Source organism: Drosophila miranda, chromosome 4, assembly GCF_003369915.1.
Source record: "Drosophila miranda strain MSH22 chromosome 4, D.miranda_PacBio2.1, whole genome shotgun sequence".
NCBI classification, from domain to species: Eukaryota; Metazoa; Arthropoda; class Insecta; order Diptera; family Drosophilidae; genus Drosophila; species Drosophila miranda.
The window spans coordinates 12947990-12975596 of NC_046677.1; the positions used below are offsets into that span (position 1 = coordinate 12947990).

Genomic DNA, 27607 nt, shown 5'->3' on the forward strand with positions numbered 1-27607 from the left:
AAGTCTGATTCTTCCCCGCTACTAATTGACCAATATTCCCGTCTTCGCATCATCCTGGAATCCTGGCCGAGTCCTTGGCATCGACTTTGGTTTCGGCCTGGCATTGCCATGGTAATTGCAATTCCATTCCGTTCCTTGGCCAACAGAGACGGAGCTGGGACGCAACATAAATACATCCAATAAATTGAATTTATTTCAGCCATCTACCAATTCCAATTTTGAGCATTAGCTTCCCTCCCCGATTGTCGTGGTCCGGCGGGTACATTTACTTTTCTCTATTCTTCAATTTTAATACATATGTATGTACTATGTATACATAAATGTAAATGGAAAATTGAAGAATAATTTGCGTATAACATCGGTGAAGTTTGTCAGCCCCATATATATTTTTACTACTACAACAATCGACTGGTATATTAGTTTTAGAGTATTCCATATTCGACTTGCGGTGATATATATTTTGCCTCCTCTTCTTTCGACTGCTTTTTGGCACATTGCTTATTGATTATTTTTACTAATTTATGTGCTAATAAAATTGTCAATTTGTATGCGTGCAGCGGCATTTCGAATTGAAGGGAATTCGTTCGCTGCGAGTGCCAGGGGCTATGGCTGTGGCCATGGATGGGGTCTGGGCGCGCTGAGGGACAGGGATAGCGAGAGTGGCAAGGGGCGTGGCTGACAAAACCATTAGACTTAAGTGTCTGCTGTTGGCCAGTAGTTGTTTCGTCCTGGCTCTGAGTTCGCTTCGGGCTCAGTCCCTCCGGTTCCATCGCCCGACCGAGGGCAGAGTGCCAAAGGCGCTTACAAATGACGCTGCAGGACATTTCTGGTAATGATTTTCCGTTGAAAGCCAGTCGGGTCCAGGATCCAGCTTTGGCTTTAGTTTCAGCTCTTCAAAGGAGAGAAGTGGAGGGTCCTTGGCCCGTCACTGGTCGTGTCCTGTCCGTCTGGGCCAACTTTGACTGGCTTATTATGCCGCATTTAAGTTTAAATACGGCCGCAAGGATTTCGCCAATTGCCTTTCTGGCTATCGATAATCCGTTTGCAGTAGCCAATTTGTTTTAGAATTTATGCTAATTCTCAAGAGATTCTTGCGGAGTTGCAAAGTGGATCAAACACGCATTTCAGAACTCCAATTCTGGTGGTGGGTTTACCTTTGAACCAAGCTGTGCAGTTTATTTTTTATTTTTATTATTCAACAGCATGATGAAGTGGCGCTATTATCCTAAGAAATTGGGCAAATCTGTCAGCGCAGTGATTCATGATCCACGTCTCCTGCGGTATCTTTCGAAGATATTTGAAAAGCTGCTCCTGAATCGTGTCAAGCAACACCTACGTATAAACAGTACAATCTCCCTGGACAAGTATCCAGAATTTTTGAAAAACATGCAACCATTGAACAAGTAAGCCGGAAAACCTCTGAGATAAGAAATGCATTTGAAAGAAGAGATTATCGCTCCGCTGTCGGTGTGGATGTCGCCTAAGCTTTCGACCGCGTTTGGCAGGATGGCTTAATTCACAAACTCAGAATATATCTCCTTCAGATCATTCATTATATATATCATAAAATAGTACCTATAGCAAAGAGATCTCGCAGTAAGTTGCAAAGGTTTCCTCTGCGAATATCGTCCAATAGAAGCTGGTGTACCACAGGTAGCGTGCTTGGGCCGGCACTGTATATCATCTACACAGCAGATATAGCGGCAGACAGTCTTACAAAGCCTTCGACTTTCGCAGATGACACTGCCGTCCTATGTCGTCCCAGGTGCCCTAAAAGATCATAATGACTTAATTGTCTGATCTGTTACAGATGGAATCGCCGAGGGGAACGCAAAGTACCAGGTTAAGATTTAAGTTCATACTAATGGACTTTCGCGGTACCGTAATTCACTTGACACTACCCATACAAGACTCCGGCGAAGAGACCCCCCCACCCAGCAACAAAAGTTATGGCTCTACAACTTTATTAAATTAAGATTTGCCTACTTGTCGCTAGTCTGCAAGAGAGAATATTCGATCAATAGAATACCGTAATAATAAAAAAAAACTTTGAAAAGAATTCCAGATTTTATTGAAAATTTAGGACTTTTTGGGAATTTATTGATAAGATTCTGTGGAATACGTTTGCTTTAAAAATTGATTTAGGCTCCAAGGTCGCACTCAAACACCTTCTGTGCGTTCAGTTCCATAACAATTGCTCTTCCCATTTTTCTCCGCACATAACCCAGCATAAACAATATTTTTACACATTTCCCCCAAGCACCCATTTCCACTTAGGGACCTTTCTGGCCCTCAAACCAAGTCGGAGCTTTTGCACCATTCTCGACGTTCGAACGCGGCAAGGATAAGGAGCCGAGAGAACCACTTGATGATGAAGAAATTTTCCAGCTAAAAAATTGTATTTACAACATAATTTACGCTTAAAGCGAGTGGAAGGAAAGGCCGGTATAAGGTGCGATGGGATCGCAGGCAAGAGAAGAAGAGTGGAGAGCACATAAAACCCCCATTCAAAGTGCCGCCACTCAAGTGCCATTTTGCCATAGTTGTCGCAGGTCTTGCTCTCGCCCGGCCAGGAAATAGAAGAATTTTATGCCCTTTAATGGCAAACTTTTAGTGGTCAATGCAATGGCGGCCACAGCAAAATCCCTAGCTCCTGCTCCTGGACACGAACAGGAACAGCCGCCTGGACATTAACCAAGCCTTCTGTTGGCAGAGCAGTCGCATAAAGAATGGCAAGCTGTCCGACTGACTGACTAACCGACTCCCTGACGAGAGCTGCTGCCGTTTCCCCACTCTTCCCACTCGTCGAGCTTGTTAAATTATGTAAAAATATAATTTTCCTTAAAAAAGGAACGGCATTTGGGGGTCTGGCGGCTGTGGGAAATCGGGAGGAGTGTTGCGGGAAAGGAAGGTGAAAATTGTATTACTCGCAGTGGAGTCGAGTTCTGTTCTGTTCTGTTCTGTTCTGCACTCGTTGCTGCTGTTTTCTGTTTGCCGTTTCGCCTTTTGATGTCGTTGCGCGAAAATTGAATAAAAATAAAATTGTAATGCGTTTGCACAGCGTGGGATGCGCGGGTGAACAGATGGAGGGGAGGGTGGAGCACGTTAGTGGTTAAGACCTCAATGAAATGGAAATGGAAGGAGATTAAAGGAAATTTGTAAATTAATGAGATGTAAAGCTCGAGTGACAAACACACAAAACGCAAATGATTAAATAAGACATTCGCTCAACAGAATTATGGGATTGAGAATTAGGGGAAAGAATTAGCGAAACAGTTCTCAAGAGAGACTGCACGGGAGCAATGTGATGTATAGCCATCAGTAAATTTTAATCGGAACTCTTAAGAATGGGTTCATATTTTCCGAAACAAATTACAATACAATTATTTGTATTCTGATTGAGAAGAAAGTATCCTGAAACGAAGCTCAAGTATAGACAAATACCAAATTTAAATTGGACTGTGTTAGGCAAACTGTGCCTCACTATAACTCAGCTGGAAAACTCAGCCACTTGCCTTGGTTTCATTACCAATGTCGTAATATATTTACCGAAATATTAATTGATACCAAGCCCCGGGGAGAGGGAGAGGCCCGAAACAGCTGGAGGCGCTTTCACCTTATTGATCCTGCTGCCCACACAATTCCCAGCTAATTGTGTCAGCCCATCCCTCGGTCAGCACTCCTCGTCGTGGCTTACGAGTTTTATGGGGCCCGGCCCGCAATTTCAGCAGAAACCCATGCCCATCTATACTATACCCCACCCAGATACTCATACAACCAATTTCGTAACGCACAAAAATTGCCTATCGTCCTGCGAAGAGCAGAGCAGGGCACTCGGTCGGATCCAATCCAGTCGAATGTGGAACACATTGTGGCCTTATTGCTTTTAGTCAGAGCTCGCTTCTTGTTTATTTGTTTGTTTGACTGATTTGCTGCTGTTTATTTTGATTTCCGGCTCAAATACTCCACGAAGGAGGCGGCTGGGTGGCTGGGAGCCAGGGATGTGGTAGGCTGGAATGCCGTCAGGCTGGAAGGCTGGCAGGCAGCGGGTGTCCTTGTCGATTTCTACATTGATTGTGTTGTCCCAGCAGGAGTTCGATTTCCTCTTCAGATCAGCCCTGGCTGTCTCCCCTACGTCCCCCCTACGTGTGTTTGTGTAGCAGCAGATTAGTGTTGACAAACAGGCAAATGGCAAAGGTGACGGCAGCCTCTGCCAGCAACAGCGTCCATTCCTACGAGCAGGTAATCCCATAAACACCTCCCGAACTCGAGTCGGAGCCATTTCCGGGAATGAAAACCTTTTGTGGGGGGTGGCATCAAAGGGAATCGAAGTCCACGGCTTCGTTGGAAATGGCTTTTCAATTGGCCCAATAAAGAGTTTATAACACTTTTTGCATCTCAACTCTGGCGTATCCGTCAGCAGATAGTTCACCACCATTATAATTTTGCATAAAAAGCGCATTACGACGCGATTTATGTCTTTGTTTTGTAATATATATTTTTTGCGCTCCTACTCCGTTAATGTCATAATTCCGCAGAGCCATAATTCTCTTTTTATTGCTGAGCATCAACTGAGCTGAGCTGCGGCCCGACACGGAATAACTTTTAGTCACTCGATAAAAATGTTAATATTTCATTTGTACACGCTTTTTTACGTTTCTCATCGTAAACACTCCCAATGCCATGATTAATTTTTTGAACTGCGGTTTTTTATCGTCCCGAATCAGCTAAAATCGTTTGAATAGGTTAAGCTAATTCAAAATATTATTGATTCAACTTGGGAGAGTTGTGTTATTAGACTATTCGCAGATTTCCATAATTTTGAGCGGGGCGTTGAGTATTTACAGTTTTCTGGTCTTACGGAATATCTGGTTTAAATATAAAAAGAAAGAAATTTAGAAATGGTTGGAACATATCGAGTCCCCACGCTTTTGATCGTATCAGTCGAATTTCTACATATATTCAACTATATTTTCAACTCTGAATGCTTCAGCTTTTAAGTAGGGCTGGTGGCTTAATGCAGTCCTTAACGGTTTTTGTCACAGGCCGTAGCTTTAGCGAGGCAACGTGTTCACCACTTACCTCAAGGCACGAGGGAGATGATGCACTAGTTTGACTACTATTTCCGAGTCAAAATCTTACAATTGGCTGGAACATACAACTGCCATATCGACTGCCATTGCTCTCCTACCTCTACATACCAGGAGAGCCAATTCAACGATCGCGCCGAAGAACCACATTTTGTTCTTTTAAGATTTTGAAATACAGGCTGTTTCTTGAATTAACGGAACTGCTCTCATTCTCGTGGTATTTTAATAGCTACTAAAAATTGTGGTGGAAATCTTCCTAGAAGGTTATATTTTCGGTAGACTGTTTTTATAATTCAAATTCTTCATTATCCAGAATCTAGTTTTTCTTTCTTGTTAAGAACTATCATAATTTTAATTAATATTTCATTGTTTCATTAAAATTGTATTTGAACTTTTCGGTGGATGCCTTAAATATAGTTTGCTAAGTTCCACCTTCCTTTAACGTTGAATTTTCTTGCAAACATTAAAAAGTAAATGAAATTAAAATTTAATCATTTGGCTGCGGCTCTGTTTTCGTTTGCATTTCCGCCACGGAGAATGAGCAGTCGCCGTCGCCGTCGCCGTCGCCAGTGTATTGCCGACTATTAAAATGTTAATTCAGCAGAAATAATATTGCAGGCTGTTGCATTTTTAAGATGGATTCGTTATAAATGCATACATACGAGTAGATATGTATGGCTGTGTGTGAAAGTACAAGACCATGGAGCTGCCCAAAAGCAAAGTGCAGAAATTTCATTAGGGCCACAAATGAAAAAGTAATTACTAACAATTATAAAAACGTCTATACCACACATGCTAGCAACAAAAAAAAAAAGAAAAAAACGAAGTGAACCGAAAATTATTGCCAACTTTTGCGCAGTAAACTTTTGCCAGCAATTAAATATATTTGTCACTTCAAAATGGCTGACAAGTCGGAGATTTCTCTGGGAGCGCCATGCCATGGAAAAGGACTGTCGCTTGTTTTAGCTCTGTCAAACATTAAGTTGTGCTGCATGTCTGAAATGTTTAGCTCAAGTTCCGTCTCTTCGTCACACCCTCAACAAATGCAAAGAAACCTTCAACCTCAACACAAACTTGGCCAGAAACTGGCACCCGTGACAAGTTCTGGCAAAGTTTCTACTTGTTTCTTTTTCACCAACTGCTGCGAAAACGTTAACTGCAGCAGCCACAAAGAGTGGGCTGAGTGCAAGTCGGCCGCGGGTGCTGACAATTTATAAACTTTTAATCATTCAGAGCATTGTATCATACATATTTGGGTATACCCGAACATATTCCCGTTTATGTACATCATAAATAACAGTGTTATCTCGGATAAATCTTTCGCCTATAAGTAGAGTGATGGAATCACGAGCAGACCGCTGACCAAAAGAAGCATCCTACTGTAGTCTTATCATCTAACCCTGTACCATATTTCAGTTCATTTTAGGATTTTTCTATTAGACTTTTCATTATTTCACACCACATCGGTGAAGCTGAAAATTATTGATGTTTTTCCAGAACTAAATAAACAACTCAACTTGTCTCTTGAGGTGTACTGTCCATCGAAGTTTCTCTATAAATCAAACTGTATAAATATTTCATTAAGTTCTTAATCAAACCTTACCAGAACCTAACCAGGGGCAAGGATATGAACCTTAAACAAAGCCAACTTAACGATTTCCTAGCACTCCTACCTCAAGAGGCGAAGCAGGACACCTAACCCTAACCGACCCCAAGCTCTACTATCGCCCCGGAGAGGGAGGGGGTCAGCACCAGCAGGGACACTCTGGATGCAGCCAAGTGGAATCAATTAATCTTTTCTTGCAAACATTTGCCAGTTGCCTCCAGCCCGAAAAACAACGGCAGCAGCAGCAAAGGCATCACCAACATGCTGACATCTAAGGAGTCCAAAAATGAAACCAAAAATGGTTGCAGAGGCAGGGCATTGGGGAGCAGGAGCACCCTCACGACCAATGCTGAGTGAAATGTTTCAAGAAAGTGCAGCTTGCAGCAATGAAAAATGATAAATTTCACTTTGTAGAGCCCAGACTGGGCTGGTTGCACCTCCCCTTCCCTCTCCCCTTCCCACACTCGAACCCGTCCACTTGCCTCATGCTCTTTTATTATTTATCAAGCTTATTACGAAAGCAGTGGCAGAGCTCGAGGTAGCTCCCCCTGGGTACGGGAGAACCTCGCGCTGCAACTGTGCTGCAACACTTTGGGGCACTCTACCCGGGGACTCGGGGCCGGGCTTGACGCTTCGTTTGATATTGAAAAATTATTGCTTTTTATGAAATAGTGTCATAAATTATTCGTAATACATTAACAATTATTTAGTAGTTGTTTTTCCCCTTCGCTCGCTTCCACTCAAATGTGTGATATATGGTCCGTACTTACTCAAGCGCGTCTCGACACAGCCCGACACAGACACCCATAGAAATTAATTTCATTCTGCAATCAATTACCTAATACGAGAAGGGAGAAAGAGCGAAGGATGTAAGAATTAGTAAAAACACACAGTATACAATAAACGGTACGGGTAGACTGTTATAAAGTGATGGTTTCCCAGCAAATATCAGTCTAAAATAATTATACAGTAGAAGGAAAATAATTTGCAAATTCACATTGCTTAAGGTACGATAATAAGATATGCTGTAATTGTTTCATACCGAAAACTGACCACTAGAACCCTATACTTTATACTATTAACTTTTGTTAAGTCTCCTTATTTACCCAAGAGGTTGAGTCAAGTTATGCTGATCATTTTATCTATGGAGACTCCCTTCCATCACCAAAAGGCAGTCTTAACCTTTCTCAACAAACTAGAGATTAATCTTTAGCCAGACTTTATGTCACATTATGTTTCCCCTTTTTGGCATATTTACATCGACGGGGGAAGCTATCAGGCGAGTAAACACCTCTAGAGTCTGTCTCCTGCCGGGGACACTTTTATTGATTTATCACGTCTGGCGGGAGTTATAATTGGATGGCATGGCATACCAGGAAGGAAACGGAAGGCGAAGAGGCTAGAGGGTTTCGTGCGGCGGATCTGTCTCCCATCAAGTGCAAAGTCAGGCGGGAGTAAGTGACGTCTTCTGGGCAGATTTATGGAACATTTTACGAGTGCCGCTTGTGTATTTACAATGGCTTCTTAAAGCCTTTTGGCTGGTGCGGTGCAAATTGTGTGATTAGCTGATGAAAGTGTAATTAAATTCTGAGGCGGCACTCTTGAGTTGTCGTTGTCTCGCGCCAAGTGATTTATTTGTAAGGCGTGGCCTAAGATTGCTTAAATTTATTAATTACGCGCAATTAATTAGCTCGCGTGTGGGGTGTGGGGTGTGGGTGTGGGGCCCCATTGTACGAGGTAAGCCTACATCCGCTGTCAGCGCCCGCACAGTGGTATAGGGGTTTTGTGGGGATACACTCATTCAGTTTGTCGATTCGAAAATCTTCTAGCCGGTGTAAAATGGTGCTTAGAGCCTGCCAGAATTTGTAGCAATTTAAATTCAAAATTCCAACCTCCATGGGACATCTCTGACAAACTCAAAATATATCAAATATTTACATTGTAACGCCAAACTTGTCAGAGGTCAGGGACGGCTGTCAAAACATCCAATGACCACTCTGGGCGGCGTAATGGAATATTTTAGCAAATGATTTTTAATCGTCCCGTTGGCGCCTAAAACAACAGGCAAAAACAAACGCTGGAGTGCCAAAACGAATTGTCTGCCCTGCTTTCGGGGGCAACAGCTTTCAAACATATAACAAAATTCACGGGAATTTCAGAACAGAGCGCGAACGGATGTTATTAATGAACCAGATGAAGCGCCAGCCACCACCCATCTTTATTCTCTTAATCCAATCTGGGGGAATAAAGATTTACAAGAATTTTCCACTTATCAGCCCACATTCAATGGGATCGGGGGCACAGATAGAGAGAGAACCAACCCATTACCAGTAATATTGCACACATTTGCCTAGCTCCAAACAGAACTCGCTCCATAATGGCCCAAGCCCAGGCCCAGGCCCAGGCCCAGGCCCCCGCCATTCACTCACGACATGCGGAAGCACTTCAGCAGCTGGGGCCAAAGGAAGAGCGGCACTGCATCCACCCAGAACTTCCTAAACCGGCACATATGCTTATAATGGCTTTTTGCAACTGCCACTCAGCCAACCAACTATGTCCGCAGAGCCGCCAGGAGAGAACCCCACGATTCTCGTTGTCGTTGTCTAGTCGTCATTGTCGTCGCTGATGTTTTCTATGGCTTAACGTAGGGTTCGTCGATGATGACATGGAGTTTGTTTTGGGCTCTAGTCCCATTCAATAAAGAATAAAGAACGAAGAATATTGGTCAGACTAACGGTTTGGAGGTGCCTAAATTTGTAATATAATAAAATGTTTAATTCCTGCTAATATGGATGGATGTAGTTATATAGCACTAGTCTTTCAATTACTTATAAGTATTTGAATTGCAAAATTATATCTCAATCAAGTGATATAACTAAATCAATGATTTAAATTAAACGGAATATGATTATATACATTTTTAGATTAGTTTGAAACAAACACATAGAGTTTTAAAAGAAGTTCTCTTTATTGGGAACTTTTGGAAATTCATTCATTCTTTTAGAATATTAGGGTTTTTAAGAGTGTTTCCAGTTCCACATGGACTTTCCTTCGCATCTTCCTTGTCCCTTTATTGTCATTTATGTTGCTGCTGGTTGTTGTTCTCGTGTCCGTGGCTCGTGTACTTTAATTGCACCTTTTCCAGCAAATGCTGTTAACACACATTCCCACACACACGGCCTGGGCCGCCAGAGGAAGTCAATGACTTTTTGCCGGGGAGCGTCAAGCGGTTTGTGCGGGTATTCGTATAAATAGAGACGTTACCACTAGCTTAAGTAGGACCCTACTCCACCCCATGTCGCTGTAGTAATAGCAGTTGTTGTTTCTGATAATATGACCTTTGCCACTTGGACCGGAGCATGCAAGCAGAAAACGGAAAGGCGGGAAAGCGTCCAGGGGACATTAAGTCATTTAGTTTTATTAGTTACATCGCGCCTGGCCCGGTGGGGTAGGGCATGCACGGGTTAAGCATATGGGTTAATTGCATAAATTAAAGCCACACGAAGTTGTTGACTATTTAAATTATTGCCATACTCGTGGCAGCCTGTGGACGCGGCACGGAGCCGGTGAACATAAATCATTGTTGGCATTTTTAAATTGGCTTTCTGGGCCGACACATTCCACTGCCGCTGCTGGCCAGGATTAAGGCCAGCCAGAAGGAGTTCCAGGATCAGGAGCAGCAGCAGTCCAGCAAGCCACGTAAACCTTTCGGCAAACAGGACAGCCAGGAGGCGAACGGAAATTTAACAAAAATTGACTCAATTTGAATAAGCCATGGAAGGGCCGAGCAGAAAAAAGATATAAAATGGAAAATGGAAAACTCAGATACGAACGATGTCAGCCGAATGCAACACATAATAGCAATGCGAGAAAAATATACCTGTAGTACAACTGAAACAAAAACCAAGCAGGAAAATGCACAAGAAACGAAGGGAAGGCAAGTAAAATGGAAAAGTTGAGCCAAAGTGAAAAGGAAATTCGCTGCAACAACACCTGGGAATCTGGCTTCGGTTTCTGTGGCTTAAATGTGGTCACAAAAAATTAAAGAAGGGAGTAACGGCGCATTTTTACTCGCAAAGACTGATGTAAAGTGGCATAAAAGGTATGTGTAAATAAGAAAGGATGACCAAATAATAGGTATTATTTTTGCTTATTTGCTATTGGTAAAGTGTTACTGTGTAAAATTTCTCAGGAATAACTCTGAATGTGTTATTCTTATATCTAAATTAAAGACTTATGGATGTTATAAGTAATGGTGTATTTTGCTAATACTAAGCTGATGCCCCAGCACTTTTGTGTAAGCCCCCAGTCCCAAATCGAATTAATATCCAATTCAATCAGCTGTCAGTTGGTCCAAGGAGAGCCTCAACCATCGCCAACCCAGAGACACAGACAACAAAATGGGAACTTTTCCATGTTGAATTGAAATAAGTTTTCAGCAACATTTCGACAAGTTTCTCAAACACTTCTCAAAGGCATCAGCCCCGCAGACAGACATGGAAGGAAACGGGCTAGCAACGCAATTGCTGTCAATAGCAGCGTGGAAATTCCGTATGCAACATGAAATTATGAGCAATGCCACGGCAAAGTTCTGCCAGAGCGGACGCCCAGTTGGTCTTCGGGATAGGGCTCGATGTGAAGACCTTCCCACACTGGTGTGGACCTGTCTAATGCATTGATTGATGAGCATGTCATGAACTTATGACAGTGATAGTTATAAATTATTATTATTTCGACATTGTACTGTTGTCCGGAACATTTTCATCTTGCCGTTTTCACGTTTCCTTGCTATTTTTAGGACAAAAACATTTGACAACTAATTGACTTTTAAAGTGTGCCCAGGGAGAAGAGAACCGAATACAAATGATAACAGAACAACAGTTCAATCCCGTGATGAATCACCATGAATCTCCAGTCTCTCTAGCTTGCACAATGGGTCTTTACTCTTAGAGTTCTATACAATCCACTGCCTTTGCTTCGCAGCAAATATCTGAATTGAATTCGATTTCTATAGTTTATAATTTCTAAAGCTAAGCGAAAGACTTGTTCTGGATCCTAATGCCGGCCTGATTATATAACTACTATTATATAGAAAAATCGAGTTGGTTTTCCGATTTTCATTTCTATAAAATACATTGAGAAGTCTCAAAGAGTTCAGTTGTCATTAAAACATTCATGAAGATGCGATTCTTTGTAGTAGTCAATAGGCAAGTTCTGTAGTATTTCAAAATTTAATTACATTCTAAGCTTTATTCTCCACTTAAGTACAGAGAGATTTCGGTGCATTAACTGATCGGAATTTTTGTATAGTTTTTTATTTTACTATTATTAGTTATTATCAATGAGTATTTTTTAGAACTCATGAATACACATAGTTGTTATATCGACTGAAAAAACATTAATCCTTATTTTGGAATCCCTGTACTCGTATACACCATTGTGTATTCGCGTTTACAACTTTCGATTTAGTTTTTACCCGTACTTAAAAGTGTTTCCCCGCGTTGTAACGAAGTAAAACACCTAATGACCAAACACATTTCCCATTTTCTGTTTGTCTGCGATTTTTCTTGGATGTGGTCGCCTTTCTCTTATTTTTGCTGCTGTTTATCATTTTGGCATCTTCATTGCTGTCATTAAGCCCACATTATGCTGCCCACCTGCCACTGACACTGCCTGTTGCCCGACTGGCGGGCCGACCGCCCACCTGCCGTTTTATAAATGTCTCAAAAATTCAGTGCGCCAGTGAAATCAAAAGAAAAGGAAGCACTACAAGTAGTCACAGTCCGGGTCCGGCTTGCTGAGGGAAAGCAACATTTATAAGAAGAAATTTGATAAATGCTTCTTGGGGGCTTATTTAATGCGCAGTGCCCAGTGCGTCCATTGTGTGAAATCGTAAAAAAGAAATAAAAACCCTCCTAAGATTGTGCAGGCCGAAGCATACAGGGTTTAGACATTATTTTTTTCTTTTTTGTGGGTCCCTGGGACTCTTTCGCAAAAGTTACCCACGTAATGTAGCGTCGATTTTTAAAGTGATTTTAATGCGGCAAAGCTTTTCTATTTTTCTTTGTGTTGAATTATTGAAAAAGTTTGGGAATTCTTTTTAAACGGATGCGCAGGACTCAATTCTGTTCTGCCTCAGTACAAACTGTACAATCTGTATGGGCATTCCAGCTCGCTGTCGAATATGTGCTGTTTCGATTAAATTTAGGAAGGTTTATGCTTGTGAAAAATTCACAGAACTAATTATCCGAATTCAGTGCCGGACCTTGCGATCAAACAATACCATAGCCGACCAATCATCATTGACGTTCGTTCCTTTAGGCCCTTGTGATGATGAAATGGGAGACTGAAATTACTTGATGTTCTGTACTTCCAGAATAAAATTAATTGACTTATTCCCGCTATAGCACCTAGGAATTTGTCACCAGGTGAATTTGATTAAAAATTTCTTTCCTGGGTCTATTGATGATTCTCTTTATTTTATCCTTTTACTAAAGATTTACTCATACATTTCGGCATTTACGCTCTCGAATTTTTAGATTTAACTTTGCCGTACAGTACATGAGCCTTTTGTGGAAATATAATTTACTTAATTCCTTGAAAATCTGATAATTTTTATAGCCAAAACGATCAAAACAAGTTTAATGTTTGCGTGTCTGTTCGCTTTGAGCACCAGGCCTTCAAATATGGTTAGTAATAGATTCATTGGCAGATCAAGATTTTTTCATACCGATAACCGATAACCTACATTTTTAAAAATACAAGAGTATTGTTTTACTATAGCAACTGAGTACCTGGTTGTGGAGTTTGTTGCTACATTGCAAAACAAAACTTACAAATACCCATAGAGAAGACCCACCTCTGGACTGTCTAAAGGAGAGTGTTGCTGGGCATAAAAGGTTGTCGAACGCGCTGTACATGTGGAGATATGTTATACATCAAGTGAAATTAGCATCACTCAAAGCTATGAATATACAATACGGGACACATGGAACACGTTTCATGGCCCCGACCGGCAGCCTGGACACCGAGGCTAGGGCCCCAATCCACAGACGCAAAAATGTGTATTCAATTCCATGCTTCACGTGGCGCTCACATGACGACACCAACATGATGATGATGAGGTTGCTGCTCCCGCTGGCTCCGGTTCCATTGGGAGCATTTACTTTGGTCTGTGGAAAGTTTGTTGTGCTACGTGTGTGGTACATGGCCATGGACCAGATCCACCCGCGGAAACAAACACTTCCCGCATTTTCATCAGAGATCAACATATTTGGAAAATAAAGTGGACGCCTCTCCGCTTGGGGCCTGCTCCCTCATTTATATAATTTTTATTGGTCGATTTTGTTTCATTTCAGGGAAGCGGAGCCTGCTTATGTGTGCAACTATTTGATCTGATTTCGCGGAAAAGTTTTTATAATTCGAATTTTTTATGTTTTCTGTTGTAATGGGAAGTCTTTGATAAAAATATGAATAAAAATTTGTTTGCGGTATGAGTCATTGTATTGGGTAATAAAAACTGTTGTGAAAAATACATTCTTCTGAGCGCAAAACTAAACCGAAATATTATTTATGTATATGCTACAAAATTTGGAATTTTTCATTTAAGCATTTAGTTCAATGTTTTATGAAGGGCAAAGTAAAAAAAGTTTTATAACTTTTAGATTGTAAAAGAAACACTCGGGCACAGTAATCAGCGGCTAGAAAGAACAACAGAAAAGAGCAAATAATGGGAAACTGCAGCGAGAGCCATGGTTATGGTTGAGCACGATAATTATTTTAAATTGTAAGCAACAATATTTACGCATTCGTAATTGGCAGTTCGGCGAAACAACAATTATACATAATGGCAACAAAAACCCACTGCAAAGGCTGTTTGGATGTAGTGCTGGTGCTCTGTGTTATTTGCACATTTTCATTAAATTTACCTGCATTTATTTTCTTGTTTTTTTGGGAGCATGTTTCAGGCAACAGCCGCGCCTCCATTGTCTGGCCGCATTAGCACTTGGCCCAGTGAACCAGCAACAGAGACTGGCCCGAACACCACCCACAACGGAGGCAACAAAGCTTTACACTTCCTGTACGGGAACTTAATGAAAATAAATCTAGAAAAAATATTAACAAAAGGAAAGGCGACGAGAAATTGTATAGAAATGGGAAGGGAAACAGTGAGCGAAGGCGGGTGGGTACTCCACCTTTTCACAGGTGTACAGCTTAAACGTGGAACTGTGCTCGGGGGATTTCTTGATGACGCATTCAACAGCTCGGAAGTAATAGACCCTAACAAACAAACCAAACAAACCAGGATCTACCACCTCCCCTGAGAGATGTGTTGAAAGGGAGAGGGCGATCCGAAAGAAAGAACGTCTAGAAATGCTAGCCAAGAAGAGGGAACTTCAATAGGACTCGACTCGGGCATAACTATGCACCACTTGGAGCGTGAGATATGCGACTTCCCTCACAGACCGAAAGGAACCCCATTTGAATGGGAAGTGCATTAAAGGATTGTGGAGGTGTGAGGGCAAAGCACTTTCAAATTTAATTTTACTAATGATGAATTAGTCTGCACTCATTATTCAGTTAAAGGTAGGTACATGTGTCAAGAGATTTACAATCTACCTTGCTGTCTGGCATCATTCGGACCACTGCTTCTAACTATAGACGGAAAGGTCTTCTTAGCTAAGTGGGGTTTACCAGTAGTATGGTAGGTAAAATATTCCAATTCCAATGCGAATTTAATTCAACAGAAATCGAGGTCAGAAGATCTCTGGAAACCCCGAGCAAGCACTTCAATTATTTAATATGCCCAGGGGAAGGCCACACATTTTAAATCAATTACGGAAATGTTTCGCTCAATCTTTCAATCAATCAATTGGATTTGTTTGCTCTTTTTGCGCTTACTCAATACCGAATGCCATCAATAACAATAATTTTCATAAATATGATAAGGCATAAATCACAAGTAGCAGGCGCCACAAAGTGCCCCGGCAAGGGTCCTATTCCTAGTCCTGCTTGCTGTTGCTCAATGTCCCCAACAATGTCCCTCGTCAGTCTCTTCTCTGTCCTCTGTTTCTCTACGACAATTCCTCCCTTTCCGTTTCCTGGCGTGCCATGTCACTTGGTCATGCGAGGCACGCGCTTCACTGAGAATGGCAAAAAATAGCACGAGTGGGGGCAGCCTGGCTAAGCAGGACCTTCGCCACATGAACACAGGACAGGGGATAAGGGATAGGGGACACAGGACTCGAGAGGCAGCAACCAGGGGCCAGGACGCTGGCAGCAGCAGGCCGCAGGACAGGGGAAGCGGCAACATCACGCGGCGTTGTCATGGCGCAATAAAAATAAAAATCTAATTAGTATGCCGTTGACAGTTTAATCGTGATTACGCTGGCAAAAATGTCAGCTAAGCGGGTGGTGCTGCCTGGGGAGAGGGTATACGAGAGACGAGGCGGCTGCATGAGTGGGCCAAAGTAAGCGTCAACATCCACATCCACATGCCACATCCACATCCACAGTTGATTCTTGCTCTTGTACTCGTGGCTGTTGCTGTTGCTGTTCTTGGACGTTGAGCCTGGCATTTCCGGCAGCCGCCGCATGCATCGCGTGCGTGTCGAAACACAAGGCTGTGTGGGTGAGCCTGCCACAGCGTCTGTGTGTGTGTACATGCCTAAGGTTGTGTGTGTGTCAAAAGTTTAGCGCTGAAAATCGTTCGTTGTTGGATTCCCGGGCGAGTCAGAAACAGAGAGAGAGAGAGTGCCAGCAAAACGCTAAGCTAAAATATTAAAACAAAAAATCCACAAAAGGCAAAACCATGTCCGCAGCAATAAAGTGGTGCGATATAGAAGTTTAAAAAAATATTCATTCAGGTGCATAGTGGGGGACGATAGTATTGCTACTATAATGGGCGTAATGCACACTTTTTCCAATTTCGAAGTATCGATACAGTGATCGAATGATCCTCTGATCGAGTTGCTCTTAAGAGAAAGAATATAAAATGTCTTTGGTTCTTTGTTATCGCCAAATTTAGCAAGTAATCTAATCCTGCTGTGTTGGAAAAGGCTGTGCTAACCAGAAAGTCTTGTTGTTTTTAATCATCAGAAGGAACAGTGTAGCCTTGCTGTGTGTAGTTTCATTAGATAAAAATCATAGTCGATTGAGTATATTAAACAAACCTGGTGTTGTTTTTGTACACAAGAGGAAATGGGACTAGGAAGGACCTAAGTCGGACAGTTATTTTTTGATTGATTTTCTGTGTGATTAATGAGACAATTACGCATTATTCAGTTTTGATAAATTAAAAAATAAAACATTGTCGACTTTTTTTTTGTAATCGCAATGATTTTTTTTTTTAATATAAATTTTTGTTCTAAACTATTTTTATCCTAAAAATTAAAAAACTAAAAATGTAATAAAAAATTGTTTGCTTTTACTATGCTTTATAATATTACTCCAGTAGTCGAACATTAACTTCAATTATTAAATCTATGTTTCGGTCGGGAATGGATTACTTGATTAAGCATTTTTGAGGAAATATGTGATACTGAGTGAATATGGATGCTCTGGCTCTTATAGTATCCAATATCCGATGTGTACCGAACTACCCGCTTCCATGAATTCATTAATAATGTATTTTTTGTATTCTATGAATTTAATTTTGTAATCACTTTGATTTAATAAACTGTCGGGAAAGCTCCTCTGGCACACCTCGCTGGCAGAGTATTTTTGCACTCTGCATTTGTCGAAAAATGTGCGTCGGCTCCGACACACACACACACAGGCAGGGCATCGAAGGACCGCCTCAGTGTTGGCCGTAGGAATGCGTGTGTAGTGAAGGATACGCGGAACGTGATTGCAATTTTAAACAGGCTCCGGCGCCGTTTCCCTTTTGATTTTGAGTGTGTGCATGTCCTGAAATATGACTAACTTGGTCTAGACTGGTGGGGGGCTGGGGGCAAGTGGGAGAGCACGTCAGTTGGCCCAGTCAAGAGTGGGAATCAAAATCAAAATCAAGCTGTTGTGTAGCTTTGGCCTAGACCGGAACCGGAAGTCGCCCTGATGAATTGCCCTGCGCCCGTGCTATTAAAGGCTCCGGCAATTTGCGACCAACTTTCAAGTTCAGTTTTACAAATGCCCCTCGCCTCCTCATGGCTCACATTTTCCAGTTTTTAATATAAAATGCCAAAAAGCGGATATAAAGCGGGGGATTTATGAGCGCTTCTTTTACTACTTTATTATGCCCCGATCTCACAATGAAAGAAAGAGAAGGGCGGGAGTGGAAGTGGGAATACGAAATGAAATTAAAGCTGCCGGAAATGCAGACAAAGCGACAAGTCATTGCAGCAGCCATTTTGCCTAGAGTTTCAGATGGAAAGGGGGACGGGCGATGGGGGACGGGGAATGGGGGACAGAAGAAATCTCGAAAAAATAATAGAAGAAAAAGCCGGAGAACTGAACTGGTATCCGAATCATATTGTACTCCCTGCCTGATGGAGATTCCAGCAAAGTGACAAACAAACAGTCGCACGGAGCGTCAAATAGCAGCGAACGAAGAGAAATATTACAAAAAATTTGAGCAAAATATTAATGAAAAATGTTTTTACAAAGGAAAATGGCTGACAAGGCGCGCAGAGCAGAGCTGAGTTTCGAATGACAGAAAAAGCTGAATGCCTTTGCAATATCGCAAATTTGAATTGGCAGACAATGCATCTGGAATCAAATAAGCGTAAATACAGGGCACAATTGAAGTCAATGGAGTGCGAGGAAATTACCTTGGTAGAACAATCGTCAGATAGGAAAGGCTTAAGGTGATGGCAGGTGGACGAGCACTAAGCTGGACTTAGTCTTTTGACAAATGTCCTTTCAGGGAAACTCTCATTGTCGTTGAATGTGCTAACAAATGCATTTCGAAACTTTCTTTTGAATTTTTAGAGCTAGTAATGAGAACATTTTTTTTTTCTTTTATGTAAAAATGTCATATCTAATATCCGCGCCATCGATCGCTTTGCAGCACTGATTAACTTTTGGTGGCTTTACATTTGCACCTGTCAACACTCGAACGGAGATTAACTTTTAGCCGCTGCGACAGTGTTTTGTTGCTGTTACTGTTTGTGGTTTATGGGAATGTGTCAGAGCAAAAAAGGAGCAGAAACAGAAACTGAATCGAAGCATGTCCGGAGCACAAAACGGTTGCACAAAATGGCGACCGCAACATAATTGAACCGCAAATGATGTGGATGCTGCAATGTGGGAGGAGGGGCTCTTCGGTCAACCCAGAATGTGATTCATTCGCAATTAATATTTAATGTAATCGGAATGCTGGGGATTATAAACGAGAGGCTTCTATTTCAAAATATTGCATTGAACAGCTGACAAGCGGGTGCATAATGGATGAGGAGTGGAAAAAATCTGATTAATTTGCTATCGCACACACTCACCTGGCAGGGTTGCTATGTAGACAGTGGCAAGGATGAAAACGTTTCGTAGTTTAATCGCCGGCAGTGGCATTCTGTTGACTTTTTGTCCACAAATGTGATTATTTTTTGATCAATTAGTGAATTTTGTTGGTGTTTGTGTCCGCAGCACTGTGATTTAAAGTCATATATGAGCAATATCCGATGTTCGATGTCCACTGGCTGAAACCGCAGAAATCAATTTTTACATTCGGCAACTCCCCTCGCCATCCCTTTTGTGCAATTTCCTTTTTTGCCTCTGATTGGTTTTACTTTTTGCTCTATTTTGCGGTAGCATTTAATACATTTTTTGCTTTCATTTTTCGCATGTGCTTTTGCTTCTGCGTTTGCTTATGCCGTTGCTTTCTTCGGTTTACCAGTTTACCAGTCAGCCACAATTAGCAATCTCCCAGTGAGTCCCATTTGTTCGGGTTAGAAGCATTTTTCATTGAACTCGATTTGGCTATTTGCATTTTTCATATCCCTTTTGCGTTTTTTGCATATTCATTTCCTGTTTTACACTATTTTTGCACTTTGTTGCAATGTATTTTATATGATTTTACTCTGCTACCCGCTTTGTTCGGTCCGTCCGCTCCACGTCCTGGGGCTTCGACTGCTGTTGCTGCTGCTGCTGGCAGATGATGGAGCTAGTATCGGTTTCCTATTCCAGCTGAAAATGGATAAGCGGATCAGGGTTAGCATATGTTTCACTTGAAGTCTTTTTCGTATTAGCTGAGACATAGAATAAATAATACTTAGCCATACTACTTAATTTGGTTAGTAATATAGTCTACTCGGGGGCAAGCACCCTGCACAGATGGAGGGATATATTTTCTTGGAATCAACCCATTGATTGATTCCCATATATTATTTCAACTAATATTCATATTTTATTAAAGAAACATTTTCAGTGCTCAGCTATTGCAATGATATGGGATTTTCCATTCTGTCGCTACGTTTTATTATATACATAGATAGATATCTTTTTTATACAATTTATAGGTTTTTCTTCGCAGACTTTGCATAACACATCGTCATCGCATTACCTTAATCAAATCGTATTACTTTCGCGTTGGCCTCCTCCGTTCGTGACACTTTCCTGCCTTGACAACTCCAATCATCATGAAATTCAATATCCCAAGAAAGATTTACTGCCTCCAACTTCTGGTTGTGGCAGTGGCAGTGGCAGTACCCATCTGTGGACTAAATCATGGACGGATGGACGCTTTAAGCTGCATTGGCTTTGGAGTTTGGCAGAGGGAGAACAAAACACAAGCTCAGTGCCTCAGTGCATTTTCCAACTGATTTGAAAATCCAAATGTTGCCCATTAGCAAACCAAATACGCACAGCTCAGACCTCAGACCTCGCCACGCTGATGGTGGATGGCGGATGGTGGATGGTGACGCCGGAAAAGGGGGCACAGACTTTGGCGCCACAGAAAAGCCTCGCCCTGAGCCGCATGCGTTCGCCGCCTGACTTTACATTGGAAATTGGCAAAAGCCAAGCCATGAAATTGTACAACACGATTTTCACATTTCGTACATGACACCATTTCGGAGGAAGCTGCCGGTATGGTGATGTGGCAGGCCGGAGGGAGTACCCGTACATATGTATATGGCGCCCGGGCTCGTGCATTCCGCGGCTGCCTACTTGCGCTCCCTTCGACTCCAGGCAGTTGTGTGCATAGGGAAAATTCACTTATGGAAATCGAAGATTTTCACAGTGAGTTTGTCGCTATTCTCTCACTCGCCATCTTGTTTTCTCTTTCTTTTTTAGTAAGAATCTCCTGTGACGTGGGGCATACTAAACTGATATGAAGTATCAACATTCTGTATTCAATGTAAATCCTTTAAGCTGCAGATGCGCTTGAAGGGAGCTCTGCCGCTCCCATAGACACATCCACATTGTTGACTGAGTGACAACTTGACTGCGGCTCTGATTGGAGGCTCTGCCGCTGAAGTGGAGTGCTCTGGCATGAGGTTCTCGGGAAAGTGAAATGGACCTGAATATGGCACATTCGGGATGTGGAATGCCCTCTGGGGCAAGTCGAGCAATGGGCCAAGTGGCGGGTCGGTTGTTGGCGTGCTGCTTTTAATTTGACGTTTATCGAATGACGAAAGACACGCCTGCACGGGAAGAATGGATTCTTGGAAGGTCAGCGGTCCGATTGAATCGCCTTTCGATGGTGTTAGGACTACGCAGATCTGCTCCCGAGTGATGTCACAAATGTTTACACCCGAAATCTAAATTCTCTACATCTCATAGTCGAGAGGTCTTTGTGGTTAGTTTGGTGTACATTTTCCTTTGCTTTTTGTAAACAAGGCAGTCTTAACAGCTCTGTCATAAAATCACATTACTCATTGACAATTGAAAATGAGCTCATACAAAATACAGAAGACACATTCCTTGACCGGACGGTACTCCGAAGACGCAGTGTCGGTCGTATCGCTTTATTTCGAGCAATCCGTAAGTTCGTCGTTCTCGCAAATCGGCAATGACGTTGGAACCACGCCTCAGAATAGGTAAGTCGAGTTTTCCCACAGAATCAAAGGGGATTAAAAGGAGTTCTTTCAGAGTCCTGCAATTGTTGCTGGACTACAAACTGTTCAAGGCGGCTCGAACCATTCAGCGCTTTGTCCGGGGATGGCTCTGCCGGAAGATGTTGGCCAAAGGAGCGGCTGCAGTCACCACCATCAGCAGATGGTGGCGGGGCTTCCGTGTTCGCCAGAACTACTACGTCCTGATGGAGCAGAGGCTGCAGAAGAAACTTTTGGACCACTACTACGAGCAGGCAACTAAGATCCAGACTTTGTATCGTGGCTGGCGCACCCGTCAGTTCGTGCAGGACTTCAATGGCCTTCAGCTGATTCAGCTGCAGTTCGCCGAGGATCTGATCAGCCTTTTAGCCCGAAGTCTGCGCGATGTGAAGAATAACAATCAGCTGCCAGGGGTTTACTGCCTGCGCACGGATGGGTACGATCAATGTTCCCCACATTTTCCCTACCTCCATACTAATAGTAGTGTCGCTGTCAAAACTCGTAGAAGATGCCTTAGGATAATTGAGGACCTGGCTCGCACCTTCAGCTACCGCTTCCACAACGGTCGTGTGCGGGCTTCGATCGCCAAACGACGCTCATATCTCGAAGATATTCGCCACAGCTTCCGTCTTTCTCAGACATACACAATAACGCCCTACCCAGGTCCTGGTGCTGTCCTGGGAGACTGCACGACTCACGTTGATATCACTGAGCCGGGCTTCTCCAAAGAGACCGATTTTCGTATGCAGCGCCTCATATTGATGTTCGAGAAGTCCAAGCGGGATCCGGATGTGGTCAGAGTTCAGAATTCACTGGCGTCCAGTAAGTATTAAAAGCGGTGAATCGCACTGGTCTCGTTTTTATCCGAGACATCGACATCCGTCCCTTTAGAGCTCAGGCGCGATATCCAAACGTCTCTGAAGGCGCAGAAGGAGGAGAGAGTGAAGAACTTCTGCACGTTTGTCTTTCATCGCATAGCCCCAACCATGGATAAAAAGCACAGTAGCCTTAAAAACTATCTCGACGAATTGTTGTATAACGCCGAGGAAATGTGTTGCCATTGCCAGCCAAAATTGGTTAACCAATCTTTGTGTCACTAGGTGACACCTACACACATTTAATGGGTTCGAACAAGTTCATTTTCATTTTAAAATATTTCAACCATACTCCCGGGAAAACGTAATAAAATTGTTTAATTGTTAAATTGGACTTCAGATAGTGGTAAGTGTTTTATTCGTGGATGGCTTTACTTTTGCCTTTCGATCTGTTACCGATATGACAGCGACACCTGCCTCACCTTCTCGAACTCCTCCCGCTGTACAATACTATTCAGAGCTACTCCATCCCCATCCCCATCTCGTAGCCCCATCAGTCACAGAGTTTCAGAAATTCCGGAACATAAAACAGATTTGGTCATACTCATCTCAAGTGAAGAGGAAGAAGTCAAAGCGCTTAAACTTTTTTAATGCCAAGGCAACAAAAATTGAAGGAGAGGACGAGAAAATTTGTTCCTTTTCCGTGCGTTTTTAGCAGCTCACAATTTATTTGCAAACATTTATTATAGTTACTTTTGTTTTATTCGCTTTGAGTACTTTTTCTTGTTAGGGGAATGGGAGAGCGGGGAGCGAAGGAAGGTGGTGCTCGGTAGAGAGAGATGGTAGGAAATGGTGGGTCACTTTTTATGCTGTATTGTTTTATGGTCGCATCGTGGCTGGCAATGAAATGCCCCGCAAACACACACAAAAAGCGAACCAAACCAAAGTTGATAAAAACCTCAGAAGCAGCAGAGAAATGTAAAAGACCTCCAGCTGTGGATGGGGATGGGGACGGGAATCTAGAAAACAAATTAGTTTAAAGATAAGTAGGTTACGCAATCTTGTGGAGCATACTTTCTGGCATAAAGTGGCTGTCTTGATTAGTCTTCAGAGAGCGACAGAGAAAGAGAGAGCGCAGCGAGAGCGATGGCAAACACAATCAGGCATCCATCCGCGTCAGACTTCACGTGAAAATGTTGAGCAGCTGTCGATGGCGGGGCGATGGCAGGACGATGGCAGGGCGATGGCGAGGTTTAAGGCAAATACGAGTAGCATAAAGCACACTCTCCAAGGAATTGCCAAAGCATCCAGCGAATGCCGGAGGGGAGGTTTCGAGGGATCTGGGGGATTGAGGCGTGCCCGTAATGCGCCTTTGGCCAAGTGCACTGTAAATACCAAAGCAATTTTCACTGCAAAATTAACAAGCGCCAAACCGCAACACAGGCCCGAGGTGCTGAAGTGGATTGGCTTGGACTGGGACTGGAACTGGGCAAGATGATGCTGATACGGATGCTGAAGGTGCACGGACGATGAAAGGATGCGAGGATGTGTGAGTGCGAGTGTGAGAGCTCTGGGTTTCATTGAACATGGCTCTAAGTCTGGCCGAGGCGCAAAATACATAATGCATTTTCGTTCCTCTTGCCGTCATCCGCTTGTTTTATTTGCCTTTTTAGCCATTTTTGTTGGTCCTTTACACACACTAAATGTCAGGGATCCTTTCTCGGCAAACGAATGCAATTAAGCTGCCTGAACTGAAGCGATTGCCCCAACAAGACTTGAAGTCTTACTCGATTCCCTTTCCGTTGTCAACTGGATCATCAATCGCAAGGAGAAAGCTATTAGGGGCTTCAATCTCCATGTATCCCCTCTTTCCTTTGACTTTTGCAATAACATTCTTCAGATGCCTCAGAACTTTATTTAAAGAAAGGAAAAAGGACCAAAAAACGAGCGGGAATGTTGTGAGCCTGGCAAGGGCCGCGACTGTACTTTTATACCCGGCACTGAGTCATGGCAGACAGACATGACTCTACAACGACTCAGCTCTTGGTGCTGACCAAGAATAGATATACTTTATATAGGTCGGTCTCCTTTCTGGGTGCTACACACATCCACTTCCAAACCAGACCTAGTACTTCCCTAAGATCTTCTTCTTCGAGGTATAATGATAGCTATAACGATAGAATGGAACCTTTGGATTTTATGCAGAAAATACTCATAAGATATGTTTATGGTGTATGGTATATGTATGTATAAAGGTAATAACATGCCGGCTTCTAAATTGTCCACTTTAGTACATATATTTTCTTTTAGTGAGGCAAGCTATAATTATATAACATCCGATACATGTATATTGTTGTTTTGTATGATACTTCTTAATCGTTCAATCGACATTACCGAAGCTCTTGCAATTATCCTTTCCCACCATCCCTTTGCAAACCAATTAGCTTTAAGTTTCAGCTACCTCCTGAAATATATGTATACATATGCAATCCAGTCATATGTATCAGCATTTAAAGAGTCTCCCATTTCATTCACTCAAGCATTTGAACCCCACATACTCGTACACACACAAACGGAAAGCATTCCAATTAGGGGTCAGAGCCTGGAGACCCGGAGCATTTCCTTAACCCTAATCTTAATTATGCAAAAAATGGTCCCATGTGCGAAAATTACCGACAATTAACCCTCTCCAGAAAAAGAGAGAGAGAGGAGACGTCGACGTCGACCCCGACCCAGACGGGTATGGAGATGGTGCTGAGCCGCCATGCGACCCAGCTTGACAATAAACTAACACCAAACTGCCGGCCATTTCCAAATGCTTGGGTCATCAGAATATGTCAGTCAGGGCAGTTCATGCAAATTTGAAACTTAATCATGGCAAATTATATTACCCGAAGCACCCCTTTGACCTTGCCGAATTGTCCGTTTATCAAATGGAAAGCACACAACAGCTGTTTAGAGGAGAATAGTTTCAATTTTGCCTCGCTCGGAGTTTCTTCGCTCGTCTGCTTCTCTCCCATGGCTGTCAAATGAGATTAAAATAAGCTTTTCATCAATCGACATCGACTTGGACTGCTGCTGCTCCCGCTGCTGTGACTGCTATATTCTATCCCTCACATGACAATGGCAGCTCGAGAATCTATCCCTGTCCCTATCCCTCCCCCACCCATCCATGGACTCACAATATAATGGGCCAGGCGAATTTATAGCAATTGTGCACTAAAAGGGTTTTATCCACGCACAACAGCTTGACCAATAAAGCAACTAAGCGCATTTGTGCACCACTTCACAATCGTCTGCAGGGGCTGGGGTAGTGGTAGGGGCAGGGGTGGGGGCAGGGGTAGGGGCTAGAGCGTATTGGGATCGTGCCTCATATATGCGTACAGTGGGTATAGTGGTTATTGGGAGCAGGGAGCTCTGCCATGAGCTTTGAGTGCCAGTTTATTGCCAAATTGAGTTCGCCCCCGAAAAGGGAGCGCGACGCCACGAAGATGGGGCGGCTGGCAACAAAGCTTTGAGTTCGGGAAAATGTTGTCAACAACAGCTGCACAATTGAGATAAACTTCAATTTTCGTAAATTGTTTAGTTTATTGAAAAATGTGCGACATGTGAAGACTCTGAGGGGACGGACAGGGACAGGCAGCACTCTGTCAGTGGCTGGTGGTGGGTGGGGGTCTGTTTGGCACATTAAGCGCTCTGAATTTTAATTCAATTTAACTATAGTTCCCAGCTTCCCAGCTTGCGGACACTCGTAGAGGAGACAGCAATTTATTGCCGCATTTTATTCTACGAATTTATTGGATTTGATTGGACTCAACTGTACTGGACATGCTGGCGACTGGCAGCTAACTGAAAAAGAGTGACTGCAAAAAGCGTTCATTCCCCATCTAGCAGTTCCAGTAAGCCTGAAAAATTTCGCGGTACTGAGTCTGATTGAGTTTACCTCCGAAGCGAGTTTATTCCTTACAGGAGATGTGTGCATCAGTTGGATATTTGCCTGGCTTGAAAACTACGAATACCAATGATTTTGTTATTTAAATTTCTCAATCAAAATATTCTCAGTAAAAATGAGAATAGTATTTAAATGACATGTTACATATTTTCAAGATTTTCAGGAGTTTAGGGCAAATGTCCCCTTGGGCCTCCAAGAATTAACAGTGGAAATTATGTAGCCACATTTTGTGTAAAAACTTTTTCATTTTCATTTTATTGCAGAGTTCTTCTTCCACACATTTTCTCAATCAACCGCATAGCCTGACCCCAGGCTTCCCTTACCCCCTTCCCGACCTCGACAATGCCCAAGGCAACAAAGCGTAGATCGAACTTTTCTCTCTTCTTAAGCTACCAAATGTACGTTTCTCTTATCGAAAGCCCCAAAGGTCTACCTAAGCACACCCCGACAATATCCAACTGCCTTATCCATTCCCATATTCTTGAATTCGAGAATTCTCGAATTCACGTGCTCCTACTGCTATTTCCCGAAGGAACATGTGAGTATGTGAGCTCAAATTATGCGCATGTCGTTGATATTTTTTCCGGGAGTACTCGTACAAGCACTCGTTCTCGTATCCGCCGCACTCTTTCTGCCCGGCACGGCAAGGCACGATTTTCAATTCAAATGTTTTTCTTTTTCTCGGGTTCGATTTCGGTGGCGGCAGAAGGTGAGAGATGCCGCCGCGCCGCATGGGCGTGGCAGTGGTGGGCGAAAAGTTTTCGCATAAAATAAGGCAAGATAAATTGTTAATGCGTCTGTGGGGAAGCGATTAGCGGTGAATGTGCCGAGTTTATTTCGGAGTTCGTTTTTGGAACAGTCTCCCCTTCGCACTGAAATTTAAATAATATTTGCCGGTGAGAAATTCCCCCAGAACCAAGCGCAAATGCAGTTTGAGGAAACGGGAAAAACTTCCGGATGGCTGTTTGGACGTTTGACCAGAAATGTGTATTTATTTTCCTGCAAATCAACTTCTCCATATATAACTGATGTCTGACTGCAGGAGGTCATCCGAAAAAGAAAAGGAAAGAAACAATAAAGGGAAAGGGAAGGAAAACTAAGAGCCCGTTAAAGTCTTGTTGCCATTGGCAATTCATTTCGACCCAGCTTCCATGTTC

The 27607-nt window shown here is 42.8% G+C and overlaps 2 protein-coding genes across 2 annotated transcripts in view; one reads left to right on the plus strand and one right to left on the minus strand.

The window, feature by feature from the left end:
- The window catches only part of LOC108163992, a 70520-nt gene that overhangs the window by 21794 nt on the left and 21119 nt on the right, over positions 1-27607 (minus strand). The window contains exon 2 of the mRNA XM_017299561.2: positions 19131-19815. Within this exon, the coding sequence (XP_017155050.1) occupies positions 19131-19200 (70 nt within the window). The 5' untranslated portion in view covers positions 19201-19815. The remainder of the gene's footprint in view (positions 1-19130; positions 19816-27607) is intronic.
- Positions 21474-22892, plus strand: LOC108163991. Its single transcript, XM_017299560.2, has 4 exons — positions 21474-21668; positions 21721-22119; positions 22189-22505; positions 22575-22892. The coding sequence occupies exons 1-4, from the start codon at positions 21520-21522 to the stop codon at positions 22781-22783; spliced, it is 1074 nt and encodes a 357-aa protein (XP_017155049.1). The 5' UTR covers positions 21474-21519; the 3' UTR covers positions 22784-22892.